At 43.9% G+C, this 21838-nt stretch overlaps 1 protein-coding gene across 1 annotated transcript in view; it reads left to right on the plus strand.

Moving 5' to 3' along the window:
• Epac (Exchange protein directly activated by cAMP) overlaps positions 1–21838 on the plus strand; it is a 158165-nt gene that overhangs the window by 127479 nt on the left and 8848 nt on the right. The window contains exons 7-18 of the mRNA XM_080268781.1: positions 3654–3705; positions 5393–5609; positions 6448–6656; positions 7396–7823; positions 12728–12956; positions 15191–15386; positions 15851–15996; positions 17116–17260; positions 18161–18337; positions 19353–19565; positions 20017–20161; positions 20672–20966. Coding sequence (XP_080124907.1) covers positions 3654–3705; positions 5393–5609; positions 6448–6656; positions 7396–7823; positions 12728–12956; positions 15191–15386; positions 15851–15996; positions 17116–17260; positions 18161–18337; positions 19353–19565; positions 20017–20161; positions 20672–20966 — 2452 coding nt within the window. The remainder of the gene's footprint in view (positions 1–3653; positions 3706–5392; positions 5610–6447; positions 6657–7395; positions 7824–12727; positions 12957–15190; positions 15387–15850; positions 15997–17115; positions 17261–18160; positions 18338–19352; positions 19566–20016; positions 20162–20671; positions 20967–21838) is intronic.

Consider the following 21838-nt stretch of genomic DNA (forward strand, 5'->3'; position numbering starts at 1 on the left):
GGCGACAAAGAATTAGAGGTTCAACAGTAGACCAAAAAGTTATAGAGTAAACAAGGGGGAGGTGAAAAAAGGACGCTATCTCACGTAAATACAGCTATGGACAAGAGTTTGCCTGCCCTTCCTCTTCGTCTGCGTCACACTTACCGTCACTTTCCTCCCTGGTTTGTGTTTTTCATTGTGTTGTAGTTAATGTTAGACTGTGTTATTCATCGTCAGCACACACCCCTCCCTCTCGAAATGAAGGGGTTAATAAAGGCTGTTTCTATCCTTTCCGGTCCGTATCGCCTGTGTATGAGCGAATGAGTAATTGTGTCTCCCAGAATTATCACGTATGTATGAGGTGAATTATTGCGTGTGTCAGAATTATCACGTATTTTTAAGTAATTATGTATCTAATTTATCACGTATGTATGTATGTATGCGAAGGTGAGTTATTTTGTATGCGTCTCAGTTATTCACCAAGGGAGGTTATTAGAAGGGAATTGTCTATGGGAAGTCGTGGAATTGGGTGTAATTTGCATATTAATTTAGCACTGATGATGCCCTGTGTGTGCAATTAACTCTGACATATATAAAGGAGGGGAGTTGCTGGTGGTGGTGTGGGTAGCGTCGTGGGTTGGGGGTGAATGGTCGTGGGTTCGATTCCGGCTGTTGAAGGGATTTGTTTGTGGATTTGATTTTGATGTTACTTATTTTAATTACTCTTCCATTCTTCCTCTTTCCCTTCCTTTTCCTCGTTCTGATTCTCTTCCTCTCCCTCTCCTCCTTCGCATCCTCTTCCTCTCCTATCCTCTCCTCTCCTCCTCGCCGCCTCTCTTCTCTCGTCTCCTCCCCCTTTCTCTCCTCTCCATATTATTATTATTACTATTATCATCATCATCATCATATATCATATTATTATTATTATTATTATTATTATTATTTTCTTCCTCTCATCTCATATCACCACCACCACCACCACCTCCTCCTCCTCCTCCTCCTCCTCTTCCTCCTCCTCCTCCTTCTCCTCCTGCTCCTCCCTAAGCCATCATAAGTGGTGTGCATCTCAGAATAGCTTCCACCAACACACTGGAGAGGAGTATATAACCAAACCTCCCCTAGTCTCGCCACCACCAGCATCTTCCAACACCTTGCTCTCCGTCTCGACACCTGGGACAAGCGTGCACACCTGTCCTCCCTTCGCCTTACCTTGGCAAGATATATAGAGAGATTTTTGTCCTTTGGTTGCTATTTTTCGATGATTCAGTGGCAGGAAAAGATGATATTGTCCCTTTACGTCCTTTGCGTAGCACCTTATTCTAGTAATGATCCCTTTTTTTTTTTTTTTTTTTTTTTTTTTTTTTTTACCCCATCTCTACTCTCCCCCTCTCCTCACTCCACTATCCCCTTCCTCACTCCATTCTTCTTCCTGCTTTGTCCACTCTCCCCCTTCTCACTCCAGTCTCCCTCCTCCTCACTCCGCTCTCCCCCTCTTCACTCCACTCTCCACCCTCCTCACTCCAGTCTTCCTCCTCCTCACCCCACTACCCCCCCTCCTCACTCCACTCTCTCCCCCACACTCCACTCTCCCCCTCCTCACTCCACTCTTGTCCCATCAACTTCATTTTTATTTTAATTATGCCCTCATTAGGGGTTTTAATCACCTCAGGTCAATTATTTCTAAGTGGAAAGGTAGATATGACATTAATTAACCTGCATATTATAAAATCTACCTGTCTTAACCCGTTCAGTCTGATTGCGGTATATTCTTAAGACGGAACTCTAGGTGCGAAGAGGCTACTAAAGGAAATTCCCTAACACCTCCTCCATAGCGATTGATTTTTCTTATATGGCTGGTGAATATCCGTTTGTGTATTATTTATGCAGAGGATGGCGATATTGGAAGGATTTATGGAACAGAAGATGACAGTAAGGTGAAGTAAAATAAATCGCTTAAGAAAAGGCGTCAGGGAGCTTCCTCTGCCAACGAGAATACGGGCTTTTATCTAACTCTTCAAAGTGGAATAGAATCGTTTGGTGATAGAAAGTGTGAGATAAGAAATAGGTTAGTGAGTTAAAGGGGGTATGTGAGTTAAATTCTTTGCTAGCAGTTAGAATGAATAATAGATAAATAGATAGATAGAGGGATAGACAGACAGATAGATAGATAGATAGATAGATAGATAAGTAAATAAAAATACGTCCTCATGTTGAAAAGGTGAAGAAAATCTATGAATAAGGCGGACAAGGTAGATGTTCCTAATTGACCCTTGATATTTTACTCAGGTGTCTGGCCCCCCACGACCCCCCACGACCCCCAGTGACCTCCCCCACCCCTCACGACTCCCTACGACCTCCTCCCCTCACGACCCCAGCGACCCCCACCCCATAACGACCCCCCAAAGACTCACTCCCCTCACGACCCCCAACGACCCCACCCCACAACGACCCCAACAACCCCCACCCCTCACGACCCCCTACGAAACCCCGTCCCCTCAAGACCCCTAACGACACCCCCTCCCCTCACAACCTCCAACGACCCCGCCCCTCACAACCCCCAACGACCCTCAGCGGCCCTGTCTGCCCCTCCCCTCCCCCCTTTCCATCCCCTCTTCCATCCCTTCTCCCCCTTTCCTTGCCCGTCTAAGTCATCTTCAGTTTCATCATCATCATCATCATCATCATCATTTTCGTCGTTGCCATCATCAATACCGTCATCATCATCATCATCATCATCATTTTCATCATCACCATCCTCCTCCTCCTCCTCCTCCTCATCATCATCATCATCATCATCATCATCATCATCATCATCATTATCAGCATCATCATTATCCAAATCCCTTACCTGTCCAATTTCTACACCTGTTTGATGTTAAAATATAAAAGACTAGTAACCAAGGAGACGCTGAGCCTTAATTATTTGCAGGATTAACCCAATTAGGGCTTTTGACAGATACCAATTAACAAATTTAATTATATTTTAGCGCAATTAATATTTTTAGACCCGTCATTAATGGGAAAGTCTGTCCTGAGCTCATTAAGTCGTCTGGGTCAAGAATTATTATGATTGTCGTTATTATTATTATTATTATTATTGTTATTATTATTATTATTATTATTATTATTATTATTATTGTCTTCGTTATCGTTAATATCATGGTTATTATTATCATCATCATTAGCATCATTGTCATTGTCATCATCATCATCATCATCATCATCATCATTAGCATCATTGTCATTGTCATCATCATCATCATCATTAGCATCATTGTCATAGTCATCATCATCATCATCAATATCATCATCGAAATTGAACCGAAACTGTACAGTGTTGTGTGTGTGTGTGTGTGTGTGTGTGTGTGTGTGTGTGTGTGTGTGTGTGTGTGTGTGTGTGGGTGCGTGCGTATGTGAGTGCATAACACCAGGATTCTTTACTGTGACTGTTATTTTTTTATTCATTTATTTCAATTATTTTTGTATCATAACTACGACCAGACGATTTTATTCAGCAGGGGCCAGATTTTTTTTTTATAATTTTCCATCCTTTCAGACGATTTTCTTAAGTGTATTTAGAGCTCTTGTGGGTAAGCATGTAATTCTCTCTCTCTCTCTCTCTCTCTCTCTCTCTCTCTCTCCATTATTAATACTGTTCTTTTTTTCCTTTTCAGAAGAACAAAGAATTCATGCAAGATGTTCTGTACAGTTCATCAAAGAAAGAAGGTAAGATTAGTTATTATTACCTGTAAGATTAGTTATTACCTGTAAGATTAGTTATTATTATTACCTGTAAGATTAGTTATTAGTACCTGTAAGATTAGTTATTATTAGTACCTGTAAGATTAGTTATTTTTTTACCTGTTAGATTAGTTATTATTACCTGTAAGACTAGTTATTATTAGTACCTGTAAGATTAGTTATTATTAGTACCTGTAAGATTAGTTATTATTATCACCTGTAAGATTAGTTATTATTGTTACCTGTAAGATTAGTTAGTCCACAAGAACAACTAACGCTAGAGACCTCCTGTGAGCTGAGAGAGAGAGAGAGAGAGAGAGAGAGAGAGAGAATTATCCCACAGAAGGGACGAGAATAAATCCCATTTCAAACACAAATTTTTGTTGATTGAATCCTCGATAATCCGGACCCGACTGATGAGAGAGAGAGAGAGAGAGAGAGAGAGAGAGAGAGAGAGAGAGAGAGAGAGAGAGACAGACAGACAGACAGACAGAGGGGAAAATTGCGTTAATCCGGGAGTGATGGGAAAAAAAATCCTTAATCTTGTTTCTCACTCGTCCGGATACGAACCTCGTTAATCCGGACTCGGCTAATCCAATTCCCGGCCACTCTGCCAATTGGCCTCTTCATTGGGACGCCTTCACGTGGTGGCACCGATATAACCTGAGGGTGGGGCTGCCTGGTTGTACAAATGTCCCTCCACCTTCCTCCCTATCCCCCGAAAGGATGGTGTACGGCAGGAGAGAGAGAGAGAGAGAGAGAGAGAGAGAGAGAGAGAGTAAAAATAATCCCAAGACAGTAAATATTTAGCCTACTCCCTATATTCATTTTTTTTTTTTCGTATATACTATTTGGTTCTTAATTTATCAGAGAATAAGGGTAGAATGTTATGAAATGGTGATGGTGGTGGTGGTGGGGTGGTGAAAGTGGGTGATGATGGTGTTGATGATGCATTGTGGTGCGTAGAACGGGAGAGTGTAATAATTTTCATGGTAGGGCACTGGTGATGATGATGATGAATAGTGGGGAGCAACAGTGGAGGGTACAGTAATTTTCCTGGTGATGATGATGATGATGAACTTTAGGAGGATTCTCTCTTTCTACCCATCATCATCATCATCATCATCATCATCATCATCATCATCATCATCATCATCATCACCCTTCCGGAAATGCCGTGTAATCCTCTTTCCGGCTTACCACCATTGTAACACGTGACCCAGTTAGGGCTTTTGTGTGTCTCCGCCATCATCATCATCATCATCGTCATCATTATTATCGTCGTCGTTCCCCATCATCATCATCAACATCATCATCATCATCATCATCATCTACTATATATGTTAATACTGGACATATTTTTTCACCACCACCTCACTCACATATGGCCCAGTTAGGTAGCTCTTCATATCATCATCATCATCATCATCATTATCATCATCATAACAGATACAGATGTTAATATTAGTTTTCCATTTCATCATCATTATTATCATCATCATCCTAACAATTACAGATGTTAATGTTAGCTTTCCTTTTCATCATCATCATCACTACCACCACCACCACCACCACCACCACCACCACCACACTGTTAGGTAGGCCGCTAAGCTTCACCTGACCCGGGGATGACGTGGGTGCTTCGTGCTTCCCTCCACAGGCTCGGGATCAGCTGCTGTGGGGGTCGGTGAGGAGGTCAGGGGGCTCTGGAGGCGTGTGGGATCGAGACGCAGGCGATCCACCCCCAGGGAGCTCCCCAAGGAACCCACAGGCAGGGACCCACAGAGCAGAAGGGCCTCTACGGTGTCCCCTACCAGAGCCGCCTCCTCTTCACCCATACGCTCACCACAGCCACATCAGCAGAGAAGCAGCTCGATATCAGTGCCCAGGTACTTAAGGAATTTCAGGTGAAGATTTTGTGTGAATTTCGCCTGAAGTTTTGTATGGATGATTGCTTATTTCTTCTGTCATCAGCAAAAGTTCTTGGACATTTTCTCTACCGTTCTCTACCGTTCTTGGACATTGGCGGCTGTGTTATGTGATCTGTCTTTATGTGATGGAAGGATGAACCTCACAACAAAAGAGTGTGAGATGGAAGGATACTCTTTGTCGTTTGGGGAGGAATGAGACATGTGTAAGGCAGGACACAATGCTGGCAGAGGATTGTCAACGAATATTTCGCACGGCAGTACTACATTCGGCAACTTGGATCGTGTGTAAAGGTTGCGTATTTGTACCTTTGTCCACCTGTAAAATCCCCTCAACCACGCCAACAGAGGAGCGGTTACTTATCTACCCAGGTGACACAGATAAGTTTTATTTTTTTGTTGCGTATAAGTATGTAGGCTGTTGGCATTTACTCTTGCCCTCCCCCAACACTTTTACTTTCGTTTGACTTCTGATACTGGTTGTGTTTACTCTTATCTTCCTCGCTTCATTATTTCCTATGCTTTAATTTTGTGTAAAAGTGCTTATTTGTACTTTTTTCTTTCCCGTACTCTCTCTCTCTCTCTCTTTTTTTTTTTTTCTGAATTGCCAGTAAGATTCCTTGTTTTTTACTCTTGTCATCACCCTACACGTTTAGCTTGAGTTCCGGTTATAACGTGTGTGTGTGTGTGTGTGTGTGTGTGTGTGTGTGTGTGTGTGTGCGTGTCTTTTTTTAATCTGCTTGTGTGTATCCTCTTTATCTGCAGCTCTCTTACCATCCTTCATAATTTTCTCCCCCAGGACCTCCACCACGTTATCCAAGACCCTCGGTGCTGCGAGGGGGGCGTCTACGGTGCCCTCATCTCCCGCACACAAGGGCAGCAGCACCAGCGTCGACCCTTCCCTGACCGACAGCCCCACCAGGAGTAAAGGAGACTCACCCTCCAGGGACTCATCCTCACGAAATTCCACCCCAAGAGGCACCCCTACGAAGTCCTCCCCTGTGCAAGGTGGTACCCACGGATATAAGATTGATTGATTGATTGATTTTTTTAGTGTTTCTTGGCGAGGGCGTCTTTTCCCCAGCCTGTTTGTACGGTTGCAGACATAAATACTGATACACTTTTTAGCTGAAGCATTGTGATACGTGAACCGAATACATTGAAAAGTTTGTTTGGCCCAGAAAACTGCATCACTGTGTTAAAAAATAATTGTTCACCATTTCGTTATTTATTGTAAGGAAGTTGATCAGTATTAGTTTCCATAGCTGTGTGTGGAAATGAAATAAGGACCTGGATGTAAAGTTCGACGGTTGTTTTGCTGTTCAGAGTATGACTGGGACGTGTGGTTTTATTGTCATTGGTGTAGGAGATTTTGGACTGCCTTTAGCGATGTATCTTGTTTCATTCACCTCAGTCTTCACTTCTCTCTTATGTTTATCAATTTAATATCTACCAGGTTTGCATCTGTAACTTAGAGAATCATTATTAATATGTGGTCCGCAAAATAAATCGCTAAGGAGGAGGCTTTTCGAAATCTCCAAATCCTGGTTTAAATATCACCCATAGCAAAAATTAGATTACTATTAAAATCCTTACTGTAGACAATAGGCATAAATTTTAGCTTCCAGGGACATGCCACAGCGTTTAAGGGTATCCAACTTCTACTGTACAACCTCTCTTTCAGTCCACAGAGTTAGAGTCGTGGAAGTATAGCCAAGAAGCAGTAACTTAAGCCTACTTCTTCCAGGTACCCCAACTAGAGACATGGCTCGTCGTCCCAGCCTCACTAGGGCGGCCAGCTTCGACAGTCCCTCCGTCAGTCCGCGGCGTTCTAGTCTTCGGAGCGCCGTGCTTCGTCTGCGCTGCGAATCACAAGACACGGCTGAGGAGGACGAGGAGGAGGAGGACAGCGGTACCCCTCCTGTCGTGAGCTTCAGGGAGATCGAACGGGATGATGATGACGATGATGAAGATGACGAGGAAGACGAGGACGAGGAAGACGACGAGGATATTAGCGAAGGGAAGGGGTCGGGTCGGGTAGTCAATGGCGAGGGAGGGGTCAAAGGTCGGCCCAAGGGACGCCGGCGGGGAGGCCGAAGGTCAAGAACGAAGGTGGAGCAACAGAGGTCACAGGAACTCGACTCTCCCAGCAACGCCGCCGTCCCTATCGTGGAGGTGAGTACCGTTTCATGACTGTACTCTGTTTACTTCAACTTGGCTCTGTTTGATAGGCAATTATGAAGCTACTTGTGGACAGGTGTGACTTTCAGCTTGAGCCAGGATTCCGGTGGCTTGAAAAGTGAATAATGGGTGTGTGGCCCATTTCGTTAGGCATACTGTTGATTTTTGCTCCCACTATTGTATTCTTTCCCCTTTTTGCTTTCTCTGCGCTACCTCATCCCACAGGCGGTTGGGAAAAAGAGGCGGGATGATGATGATGATGATGATGATGATGGTGATGATGATAGTCTAACTTGGCCTAAAATTGCCATCTTTCCATCTTGAACACCGAGCAACAGAAGATTAACACAAGATTAGGGTTCTATAGTTAGGAAGAAATGCTATGGAAAGGATGTAGAGCCGGAGCATTATCTTTTTCTGCCATTGAGCTACGTGAAATAAACTCATATCAACTTCGTAACTGCAGTTCATTGAATTTCACGTAACTACGATAAAATTTGAGTGTGACCCAGTTCCGTCAAGTAAAAGCAAACCGACTGTTGCAAGGTAACAGCAACAGCAACGTGCAAATGTTCACTAGGCCAGTTGTTGATCAGTGAACGGGGCAGACCCATTAGTGAGGCTCAATCCCAAGCCTCTCTTACGTCCACCCCATTAACACACACACACACACACACACACACACACACACACACACACACACACACACACACACACACACACACACACACACACACACACACACACACACACTCACCAAGTACTCAGGGTGCTTCTGCAAAGTATGGTGTTATTTGGAAGGTGATTTTTCTCAGCCGGGGAGTAGGCGTCTTCTTAGTGACAGGGTTGATGGAGAGCTAGCCAACCCCTCCACCAAGAGAGTCTCCCAGGCTGAAGGAAATCGTCCAGTTGTGAAAAGTATGTATCGAAAAAGCGTCTGTTTGCAGGTGGGGTTTGTGTAATCATTCCTGTTACTCGAGCCTGTTTATTTTCGCATTAATACCGTGTTGGTCTAAGATTTTAAATGAATTTCCCGGAACATCTGTATTATAATGATCCGATTTCTGTATGTTTGTTGGTTACCTTAACACAGCAAAAACGGTGCAACGTAGCGCAATTATTATAAGAGCATGTACCGTTAAAATGCTCTTACTTGAAGAATAAAACAGTTTCCTGTCCAATCGGGCCATAGGTTCCCGAATTGTGACTCATTTTTGGCCTTTTGACATCGAGCGGAGGCACCTTTAAGCGAGTTCTTATCAGCGCTCAGACTTCGGGGTGAATGAATGTTTATTGGATATCTGTATATTGTGCCGGGGTTCATTAGTGAGGTTAAACTGTAAAGCCAGACCCGCTACGCCAAGCTTGAAGGTGATGTAGCACAACAGTAGTCAGTGTGTGGCGGGTCGGGCACAGGGAACGAAATCATCTTGTATTTTGTCATAAGGACCTTTCTGGTGTTAAAAATATGAGTCCTGTTGAAGAATTATACTGTGATGAAGGTCCAAGTTGGGCGAAAACTGTTGTATTTCCTGCCACACACACACACACACACACACACACACACACACACACACACACACACACACACACACACACACACACACACACACACACACACACACACACACACACACACACACACACACACACACACACACACACACACACACACACACACACACACACACACAGGACAACCTTCTCGCGTATTCTAAATCCTTTCAGTTCAGTGACTTTTATATTTTACTCTTGCTGTCACCAACGATTGTAAGTTACTAGAGCCCCCTCATTGTTGTTGTTGTTCATTGTCCTGTTGTTGTCCCAAGCTCATTTGAACCGTGAACCCAGTGGACTGCAGGTTTAAATTGCCCCTCTCCTGCAGTCCAGTATCTCTCCTTTCGAGGAGACAAGGAAGAAGGTTTGAGACGTTTACTCATATATATCTGGGCAGTTGAGCCGACCATTTATATCAGTGCCACCACCTGAAGGCGTCTGTCTCTCTCCAGCACTCCCTCATGGTTAGAAACAGTCTTTATTACCCCCTTTTAGTACGACCCCTTTCATATTCTTCTATAGTTTCTTCACATTAGCTTGGCCCAGATTAACACCCTTGTACAGCCGTTTCACGAAGTTCAGTGGCAGAAAAAAACAAAACAAAACATTGCTACATCTCTACATCCTTTCCATTGCCTTAGTGACTTGCTCTTATCTCTAATTTACAGGTCAGTATTAGAGATTTTGTCGTATTTAGGCCAAGTTAAAGTGAACAGAGGAGAGGTCAGTGTTCCCCCAGCACAAGAGGCGATGCGTTGGTCTAGAGCTGTCCACCCAAAATCTCGAGTTACATTAGAGTTACATTAAGTTACATTGTCTCCTTGTTAACCCCTCAAGCCCATACACCCCCCACCCCCTAGAGCTGCCCATCCTACCCCTGTGTATGGTATTCTCAGCCTTATGGTTCCCCTCGCTCTTTCTCTGTCTCCCTGTCTGGTTAACGTAATCTGTGCATCCTACGAAAAGAAAAATATCTGGTTGTAGTGATCAGAGCTTGTTATGCCTACTTGTGTTTTCCTGACAGTGACATCTTTTATTTAGATAGATAGATAGATATATAGATAGATATATAATCGAAATTCTTGATTCATTGACCCCCCTAGACCCCCACTCCCTCTCCCATTCTTGTTAACGTATTTTATGCTTGATAAAATAGTAATAACAGTAATAATAATAATAATAATAATAATCGGTTTGCCACTATCAAAACGTTTACGTGTAAGTTGAATCTAACCATATCACTTTTTTCACGTCCCACGGAAAGACGAAACATTAAAGAAAAGAAAATGGAATACTCGGTTATGGCAGCCTTACCGTCTCTCTTTTTGCTTAACTTAATCACTGTAAGGTATTGAAAGAAATATGATGTTAGTGGTGAGAATTTTGAAACCTTTATGATAATTCTGGCGCCAGTAATTTTCACGATTTATAATATGTTTTGTTGTCATGAATAGATGGATAGTTCAGAAACCCGTAATGGAATCATCAGAAAAAATATCCAGTGTCATTCATTACAAATTTTAACAAAGTATTAGTGTATAGGCATGATTCAAGCATCCAGAATACAACAGCCACACTCCACAAGGAAAGAGCATTATAAAAGATCAGTATTGCGTGTGGGAATGTTGGGTGGGAGAGAGACACAGGCTAAAACTTGAACTCTATATTTTCATGAAGATATCGGCCTACACAGAACCCATCTTCAGAGAGATTGAACGGGAAGGGATAGATCTTAGACATTTATACTCCTTCTTGTTGTTCAGTCTCTCTGAAGATTGGACAAGAAGTGATAGATTTTAGACGCTTATACCCCTTCTTGTTCAGTCTCTCTGTAGGTCGATTCTGTGTCGCCTGGAAAGTTAGGGATAATAAAGACTTCAATATGAAACCTGTGTCTGTCTCCCACCCAACATTTCCACTTATCGCAATGGGCCATCTACAGTACTGCATGTCATAATAAATCCTTCAGTTGCGGTATAAACTAACACACTATCATTATGTTCAGTTGCAATACAAACTAACACACCATCAGTATGTGGGTGTAATTTCCCCCCACACCCTTCTACACCCTCCCCAGTGACACGGCATGACGAGATAAAAGGGGTACCACGTTCTTCACCCTATACAGTAAATGCTACGAGGTCACTTGTCTCCATGACCATAATTTTTACAAGTACTGGTAAAGGGTGAGGGTTCTGTCTTGGTGGGGTGGAATGGGGTGAGGTTGATAGTGGTGTGGTGGGATTAGGTTATTAGTGGTGGGGTAAGGTGAAGTGGGGTGAAGTGGGATGGGATGGGATTGATAGGGGTGTGGTAGGGTTAGGCTAGTAGTGGTGGAGTAGGATGATGTGGGGTTTGGTGGGGTTGATTAGGGTGTGGTGGGGTTGGATGGGATGGGGTGGTGTTGACAGAGGTGTGGTGAGGTTAGGTTAGTAGTGGTGGGTTAGGATGAAGTGGGTGAAGTGGGGTTGATAGGGGTGTGGTGGGATGATGTAGGGTAGGCGTGAGGGTGGAGTGGGGTTATGTAGGATGGAATGAGGTAGGGTGGGGTAGGGAATGGATAAAGTGGTATGGGGTAGTGTGGGGTGATACAGGATGGGTGTAGGGGTGATGTGGCAAGATGGGGTGAAGGTGGTAGGACAGGAGTGGAGTTGGTAGGGAAGATGTTGTGTTGTTGGATGGGGTTATTAGGGGTATGGTGAGGTTGGTAGGGATGTTGCGGGGTGGGGTGGGGGTGGGGGTGGGGTGAGGGTGGTGCCGCCCGCATGTACGTGGTGCCAGTACCCTTGGGATGGCACTCAGGGACCCCCAGTAGGTGCCACGTTTCCACTATAGCTCTTTATCAGTCTGCTGGATTTTTCAGTCCAATAGATAGAAATAGATTCTACGCGGGGGGGAAGGAGGGAGCATCATCACCATCATCATCATCATCATCATCATCATCATCATCATCATCATAATATTTCCTGTCTATGTATTTGTGTGGAAATTCATGTATCTAGCTCTTCATTTCTCTGTCTATCTGTCTATCTGTCTGTTTATCTATCTATCTGTCTGCCTGTTTACGTATTTGGCTATCCATTTCTCAGTCAGTTTATTTTCTCTGTCTATCTATCAGCCTGTATCTATCTATCTATCTTTCTCCCAGTCAGTCGATCAGTCAAGTTATCTGTCTGCCTACCTATCTCTTATTATATATCTATCCACTTATCTATCTATCTCTTCTTTATATATCTACCAGTCTATCTATCCACTTATCTATCTATCTATCTCTTCTTTATATATCAGTCAGTCTATCTATCCACGTATCTATCTACTCATCAATCTATCTATTCACACAGGCCCCCAGTGAGAGGGTCTGCGAGGCTGCCTGGGTGTTACGAACGCTGATTCTCACTCGCGCGCCCCATCTCTTACGCGACCGCCGACACCACGGTTGTGTCCAGGCGCGCGCCGGCGTGGGCACGGAGATGACGGAGTGGCTGCTGTCCCTGTCATCCACTGTCCATTCGAGGTCGCAGGCGGCGGGGATGTGGCAGGCGCTGTTGGAGGAGGGCGCTATCTATCATGGTCAGTATCTCTCGGTCTGTCTATCTATGTATTTATCTATCTGTCTATCTATTTATCTATCTCTAATGTATCTGTCTGTCTGCCTATTTATCTGTGTCTAAATTATGTGCATCTTTGTCTGCCTGTTTATCTGTGTTTGAAGAAGGTGCTATCTATCGTGGTCAGTAATTCCACATCTGTCTATCAGTATGTCTATCTATCTCTCCTGTCTATATCTGTCTGTCTATCTATCATTCTGTCTATCTCTCTATATCACCTCTTACAGCAGGGCGATGAAGATGGAGGGATGGCAATTTTAGTCCAAGATAAAATAAAAAGGGGTGTTTAGAGAGTGAGCAGGATGGGCTTAGGTGACGGTGGGGGTGACGGACCTACATAGCTGCACTCATTACCTCATTACACCGCACGCAAATGCACTCAAACACTAATTTAAGAGCACACGCATGTCTTGCATAATTAGGACACATTAATATCCACTTCTTAACACTCTTCCTCAAGTGGCTTAAAATTGAGTGATATTAGCGAGAAGAAAATTTGAATCCTGGTCATCTAGTAGTATTAGTAGTAGTAGTAGTAGCAGTAGTAGTAGTAGAAGTAGTAGTAGTAGTAGCTGCAATTCTTCTGCGGCCCACCATCCACATGTCAGGGGATAGGGAGGGGACTAAAAGACGTTTATATAACCAGGCAGCACCACCACCCTATTGTATAAGTACCACCACGTGAAGGCGTCCCTCTCCAGCGCCTGAAAAAGCTCGTCAGGCAGTAGCAAAAAACAAAAAAATTAATAAATAACTAAAAAGAAGAAATAGTATTCGTGGTGGAGGATTTAGCTGATGACTCTTGAGGCAGACACGCACATTCTCTCCAACACTTACCCAACACGTATCAGCGAGAGAGAGAGAGAGAGAGAGAGAGAGAGAGAGAGAGAGAGAGAGAGAGAGAGAGAGAGCAAAAAATTGAAAACTGCATGACCTAAATTTATTGGTAAAAAAAAAAAAATCACAGCTCATCAAAAATCCCTTCACCACGAGTTTCTTTTCATTTTAATTCTTCCCATAGAGGATTTTTTTTTTCAATTTAATCCTTTTCATCCGGCGATTTATTTTTTTGTGTATTCTTTCTTTTGTCTTCTTCTCCCTTCTCTTGTCTCCATTTTTCTTTTTTTCTTTTCGTATAATTTTTTCTTCTTCGTCTCTTCTCCACTCTTTTTATGCCCCTCTTTTCTCTCCTCTCCTCTCTTCACTGCTCTCCTCTCCTCCTCTAAACTCCTCTCCTCTCCTCCCCTTCCCCTCCCCTGTTCTCCCCTCCTTTCCTCTCACAGCCTCTCCTCTCCCCTAGCTCCATGTAACTCCCATTCTTCACAACCATTGCATTTCCATTCTCCTTCTCCCCTTCTCCCTCTCTCCCATTTCCTCCCCATTAACCCCTTCAGTACGAGAGACATCCCTTGAAGCTGGAAATGAACGTAGCAAATATAGTAATTAAAAAGACTCTCTCTCTCTCTCTCTCTCTCTCTCTCTCTCTCTCTCTCTCTCTCTCTCTCTCTTCACCATTTACTCACTCAGTACTTTTTTTATTCATTTTTAAAAAGGACTAAATAAAAAAAAATGATAGTAACTGCGTATGGTACAGAATGCGTAGGACAAGACCCAGCCACGTCGTAGTAGTTGTGCCTGTCCAGTTGGCCTGACAGCGGTGGGGTTGTTAAGGCCACTACACCCTAGACATCTTCACTAGCACACTTTACCAGCTCAATTTACAGACAGGCAGACAGACTGAGGGCATAAGACTGGCCTTGGGGTGAAAAGCGCCGGGGATGGGGAGTGGAAGAGGCAGGGGAGATAAAGAGATGGGGATAAAATAGGAATAGGGGAAGAAAATAAAATTGATATAGATGCATGGCCACGATATTTTGTAAAGTGGTAGACCTTCACATGGACTAGGCTTTAGCCAGAGTGGGATTTCAGGTGTTCGCTTTTCCCCGCGTGAATAAAATTGTTTCTTTTCCCCGAGAATTATGCAGAGGTAGGTGCGTCTATCATAAGTGGCCCTTGTCTTGTTTGGGTTAAAGATGGCATTATTTGACAGTAACCGTCCAGTGTCTCATCACAATCACACGATCCTTTCACAGTAACGGGAAAGTAACCTTGTAATGTCTCTATAGTAACAGGAGCACCGTAACAGCAGCTAGCCGTTCAGTATCTTATCACGGTCATATCACGTTCCCTGCACAGTAACGGGAGAGCAGCCGTTCCGTGACAAGTACCTGTTCTATCGGTTCCTGGAGGACGCTGCTGCCGTGCCTGGCGTCCCTGCAGCCACGCCCTCGCAGGCAGAGAGGAGAGACGCCGAGGACAGACTCACGCCCGTCCTCGCCTTCCTACAGCAGAGGGCCCCGGACGCCATGTTAAGGATGATTCTTAGGAGACCGTGAGTTCTAGTATTTTTTTCCCCTATTCTCGGTGAAGCGTTTTTTTTTTTTTTTTTTTTTTTTTATACCACCGTAAGTTATAACATCGGTAACATCGTATCTCTTGTGGTTTATTCTGTCGTGAGTTGTAACATTCATCCTCTTGTTATGAATTGCCGTGAGTCGTAGCATTGTCGTGTGTTATATGCATGTTCCCGTGAGTTGCGATACTTTTCCCTTTGTTATATACTTGCTGGAGTGTGGTGTAATATTTTTCTTGCTGTAGTGAGTTACAATGTACTTCCTTTTGGTAGTGAAGTGTCTGTTACATGCATGCGGCCGTGAGTATACATCATTCTTCCTTTTGGACTCAAGTTATAGCATTGAAGTTATAGTATTCAGGTTGTAAAAGTAGCCTAGTTCTGTCAGGTGAAAGTAACTTGCTATAGCGATGGTGGTTCTCATATTTCCGTCCCTTTCCTAGGAGCCACGAGCGCACCATCGAGGACCAGGAGCTGATCTACGAGGAGTTGCTGCACCTCAAGGCTCTCTCTCACCTCTCGAACTCCGTCAAGAGAGAGTTGGCCTCCATCATCAAGTTTGAGTCCCACTCCAAAGAGGGGACTGTGCGTGAGTAGAGTTATTTTTCCTATAGACTTCTCGCTATTGGGTAATTATAACTTTGATGGTGAAGTTACGTGTGCCTGTGAGGTGGACCCAGGATTCCGGGGGCTTGAACGGTGAGTGAATGAGTGTGTGGCCCATTTCATTAGGTATGGTATTGATTAGTTCTCCCACAATTTTTTCCTTTTTTTCTGATTCATACGTAACCCTGCCTTTGGGTGGGAATAAGAGGTGGGATGATGATGATGATGATGATGATATACAGATTAATTTAAAGATGCCAGTTTGCTTTATTAAGTGGAAAACCGAGGATGAGGTGAAAGGGTGGGATCTCGTGGTATATGAATGGGGATGATATGAATCGGAGGGAGGGCAGCCAAATGGTGAAGGACAAGGCGACTTAGCTGGTACAATCCTCTCAGTTTTTCTTTACAATCAGACTATAGGTTTCTAATATCTAAGTCCAGCATCTTTATTCAACAATTTCTTAGTTACTTAGATTCTGTAGTATGTGTCCTACTTAGAGGCCCAGTTAGTTAAAGAAATATACTGCTAATACATTGCCTGAAATCAGAAGCCTGAGTGAAAATGCGGATCTTGGATGGGGAGTAGAGGGGAGAGGAACAAGAGGAGGGGAGATGGGGAAGGGGAGGGGAAGGGGGTACGGGAGAGAGGAAAGGTGAAGGAAGGGGAGAGTGGGGAATGGGAGAGAGGGGAGGGAGAGGAGGGGAGGGGAGGGGAGGGAAGGGAAGGGGAAGGGAGACGATCTTGTTTCGTGGGTCAGACTTGGATGTAGCGATGTAACTTGACTCTGTAACCAAGGCAGGTCAAAGGTCCCCCAATAATACACTTCCTCTTACACTTCCGCTTACTGAGGCCTCCAGGACTTTCTGACGCTCTCCACAGGTAACCCTTTCCCTGTTATTTTATTTATTTGTGTATGTATTTATTAATTTATTTATTTATTTTTTTTGGTTTCTGTCTTCATCAGTATTCGAATTTATTTTAGTATCGTGCTTTTGTTTCATTCTCTCTCTCTCTCTCTCTCTCTCCATCCATCCATCCATCCCTCAGTACAATACCATCTTTTCCCACTCTAATACCTCTCTCTCTCTCTACCGTCAGTGTTCCAGCAAGGTTCCGAAGGCAAGTCGTGGTACATAATCGTGAGAGGGTCGGTGAACGTGGCCATACACGGGAAGGGCGTTGTTAATACACTGCACGAAGGGGACGATTTTGGCAAGCTGGCTCTAGTGAATGATGCCCCGAGGTGAGTGTAAGACCGCACGCACGCACGCAAACACGCATGTAGGTACAAACACACATGGACACATACATAAACACGCGTGGATTCTCTCTCTCTCTCTCTCTCTCTCTCACACACACACACACACACACACACACACACACACACACACACACACACACACACACACACACACACACACACACACACACACACACACACACACACACACAAATGACATATTCAGTTTTACTGTCTCTTCATTTGCTGGAATAGAACTTAAAATGTGTCATCGGAGTGAATGGGTTAATGACGAGAAAAGTTTACCTGTCTGTCTATCTATCTGTCTATCTATCTATCTATTTCCTCCCCGTCAGAGCTGCATATATTATTTTGAGTGAGGACAGTTGCTAGTTTTCCGCCTATAGACAAGAGATTTTTTTTTTTAATATACTTTTTTCACCCTCTCTCTCTCTTTTTTTTTTTTCTTTACTCTCGTCTATGTTATCTTTCAAGGCAGAATTTTTACTCTTTTTTTTCACCAGTCTCCCCTCTTTCAGTTGCCCTTTCAGAGTCCACTTTTTACTGTGTGTGTGTGTGTGTGTGTGTGTGTGTGTGTGTGTTTTATTTTTGGCCCTTCTCTCAAAGCTACAACCAGGAAGCAAAGTTTTTACTGTTCCTACGTTACATGTATATATCCTGTTTTTTTTTTTGTTTTTTTTTACCTCCTTCTCCGTCAGAGCGAAATTCCTCATCCTACTTCTTATCTGTTTGTCTGTCTATCTAGATATCAATCCATCTATCTTTCTGTCTGTTTCAGAGCGGCGTCTGTCCTTGGCGAGAACAAGCGACAATTATCTATCTGTCTATTCATCTTCCTTATATATCTCTGCGTGTATCTATCAGTCCATCTGTCTATTTCAGAGCGGCCTCGATCATCCTGCGCGAGGACAACTGCCACTTCCTTCGCGTGGACAAGGGCGACTTCAACCGCATCATGAGGGACGTCGAGGCCAACACGGTGCGACTCAAGGAACATGGTCAGGATGTGCTCGTCCTCGAAAAGATCTCGTCCAACGCCCACTCCCACTCCCACTACAAGTAATTAATCCTTATCTTTATCGTGTGTCATTTTTATATCTTATTTTTGCGTCTGTTCTCGCTACCACTAGACAAACTCACTACAGTGCTTACTCCTACGGCCAGTGACCCGTAAGAGGCGCTTCCATCTACAAGTCTTCTTACATGAGCTTGGTCTTAGTTGGGGCAAACACGTAAGAGTGCATTAGTAGCCTTTTTTCCCTCTATTCTTACATGTCCGTGTCCTGCGGAGCGTTCCTCGATACCATACACTCTTTACACTCGTACAAACACTGCCAACGCCTGGAAATCTTACTCCATCACGTATTCTCTTACCTTGCACCTCCAGACCTTCGCCATTTTCTTTTTTATCAACCTGTCTTGCATGTTTTAACCCTCTAGAGAACAAGTGCCCACCAGGGTATTTTATTCCCGCCATGATTGCAAGATTTTATTGAAGAATTGGATGCACCTGTTATCTAGATGCCTTGAACCTCGATCATTTCAACCCTTTAGAGTGCGTATCAGCCTCCAGTCCACCGGGTTCACGTACGGATGATCCTGGAGTTACAAATATTACTACTGTACTATTAGCACAACCCACATAGATGCTTCGTTCTGGCTACCGGGAGAAAATTATTCACCTGCGTTTAACCCTTCCCTCTTTCAGTGTAAATCCCACCCAACCCCACAGGTAATTTTCCACAAAACTGTCCTGCCAGGTAAGGGGACCGAAGCCTCCCTCAAGTGGCCACCTAACACCCAGCCTCTTGTAGTAAAAAAAATTAAAAAAAAGTATCCATTAACCCCTTCAGCTCGAGAACGTAATGTTATTTATTCTCTTTATTTCGTCTGTAGTCAGGTTAAGATTGACACTGTTAGAGGTCACGAGGAAAAAATAATAAAATTTAATAATGTCTTAAGATTGAAGGACTTAATTGGCTTATACGATCAGCGTGTTTATGCTCATACCTTTGTCATCAGTCATTCAGCTTGGGAACCAAAAAAGGGAATTCAAGTCCCATCCTTCTTCCAGGTACACTGTGATGTCAGGTACGCCGCAGAAGATGCTAGAACACCTGCTGGAGACGCGGCTGGACGGACGTAGGGGCAGTGGGGGCGTGGACGTAACGGACCTTCCCTTGAGACGATGCGAGCTGGCCACCACGGACCTCTTCCTCGATGACTTCCTCCTCACGCACATCGTCTTCATGCCCTACCCTCATCTAACCCAGGAGCTCCTTAGACAATATCCTTTTCGCTGCTACTGTTGGATTTTGACAGTATTATATGGACTTATTTTTATTTCTTCATTTATTTATTTCAACAAAGAATGGGGTATAGGCAGGAAGCCTGTAGAAAGTTTTCCTTTTAAGGAACCAATATCAAGATCCATTCCTTTGCAGATGCTTAGACACATTATGTTCAAAGGAGTGGAGGTCATCGGCAGGGAGAAATAAAGGCTGAGAGAAATTGTTCCACAAGTCACCAAATGCATACATAAAGAACCAAGAGTATCGGTTAACACTTGCATTAGAGAAGTGGACATGTGAATAATGTGTGTGTGTGTGTGTGTGTGTGTGTGTGTGTGTGTGTGTGTTCGCATGCGTGCGTGTGTGCATGCATGCCAGCGTGCTCCGGAAGTGTGATACTGTGTGTATAAAAATGACCAAATGAATGTTCCTTAACTCAGTGCTTACCTACCGGATGGACAGTCAGAGCAACAGCCAAGACCAGGAGTTCATCGTGGCGTGCAAGAGGCGGGTCATCCACTTCGTCCACCGCTGGGTTATGACCATCAAGGCGCCTGTCTTCAGTAACGCCGCTGCCACTCAGTTCCTACAGGTAATATTATGGTAGTGTTTTGAGTGTCGTATGGAGGACTTGTGGCACCTCTTTCCTATTATTTATTTCTTGCATATAGTTGGTTAGCATCTTTTTGTATGTAATTTGTTTAACAGTGAAATTTCTACAATTATTTCGGTCTCTAGCCTTTGCAATAAAATTTCTGACTTTCCCTCACATTACAATAAGAAGTTGCCAAAGATGTGAAGGTGTATGATCTTGCTTTTGCGAGATGAAGCAACGTTGATGTTGACTGTAATGAAGGCCCTCGAAACCAGGAGGGCCTGCATACAATTTCTAACCTATTTACAAGCTTAATACTAAAAACTTGTAACTCTTCCTCAATTCCTCAGACACTGTAAGACGAAATAGCCAAGGATATAGAGATATGCAGTGTGGCTTTGCAAGATGAATGTCAGTGATGTTAACTTTCTAACTTAAGCAGTGATGGTTCTACAGTTTTGTCAGTCATTAATCAATAAAAATGCCATCACATCCTCACTTTCTCAGACACTACAAGAGGAAGTAGCCAAGGACGTGGAAGTCTATGGCGTGGCTTTGAGGGATGAAGCGACACTGATGCTGAGCGTTGCGGAGGCCTTGGAGCGCTACGAGAGGGACTGCTCCACCACCGGCGTCAGTAAGTGGAAGCTCCCCACCAGCGGCCGCCCCATCAGCCTCTTCGGAGTGCCTTCAACGGAGGACCCCTTGGAACCCCACCGGGCCATGCGGGCGCAGGACGATAGTAAGGGCCCTTGCTTGAGCCCCGAGGTTTCTGTGTCCCACCCCTTGATGTCCCCTTCTGGTAACGTATGCCCGCCTGGTTGTTCCCTCACCATCCTTGTGCATGCCTCACACCACGTTAGGGAAACTTCTTGCCAGAGTAACGTAAGCATCTCAGCCTGTTTATGGAAATTGGAGAATAAATGTATTAGAGTCAAGGGCGTAGCCAGGATTTGCACATGCTGCAGTATTCCTTGGAGCGGCCCCATCTGTCAGTTACTCACTATTTTTTTTTTCCATAGGCTTTAACGACGCCCCATATTTTAGTCCTCGTTGGCCCACATCAGTTTAATATATTTGCAAGAGAGGAGCCAACCCAAGTCTAATACAGCAGAAGCACATATCTTAGTTCTGTGAATAGGACAAGTGTTGGGGAGAGTGGTTTGATGAGTGTACCTTTTAGAGAGCTAAGAGGTCTCAGGCGAACACTAGCTTCTCATACTGGTTCGGGTAGACCACATGACACAAAATGCTTCCTGGTATTTCAGAGGTAGTTTTAACGTATTCTGAGGTAAAGTAGGTCAGTTTTGCGACGAACTGTAGTGTAAATGTAACCTTTACTAAACAGGTGATCTGGCTCCAGTGATTGCAGTAAGTGAAAGGAGTTTGATAATGTGTGTGTGTGTGTGTGTGTGTGTGTGTGATATCATGACAGGTCTTCATATGTGCAGAGGATTATTTCAGAACATCATCTAGATAAATACGCATTATTCTGGCTATGCTCTTGATTAGACAGTGCTGTATAGTAGTAATGTTTTAATATCCCACCCTCAGTCACCCGTAGACGTAGAGTAGCGAAAGTCATCATGCTTTGTAAATGATAAAGTTGATGTTTCTGTATCTGTGTAGCATTGTGTTGTATTTCTTAACCTTTTTTAGTGTGATGATGCTTTT

The sequence above is a fragment of the Coenobita brevimanus genome, chromosome 29, assembly GCF_032717465.1.
Source record: "Coenobita brevimanus isolate Jiangsu-jjx chromosome 29, ASM3271746v2, whole genome shotgun sequence".
Lineage (NCBI taxonomy): Eukaryota > Metazoa > Arthropoda > Malacostraca > Decapoda > Coenobitidae > Coenobita > Coenobita brevimanus.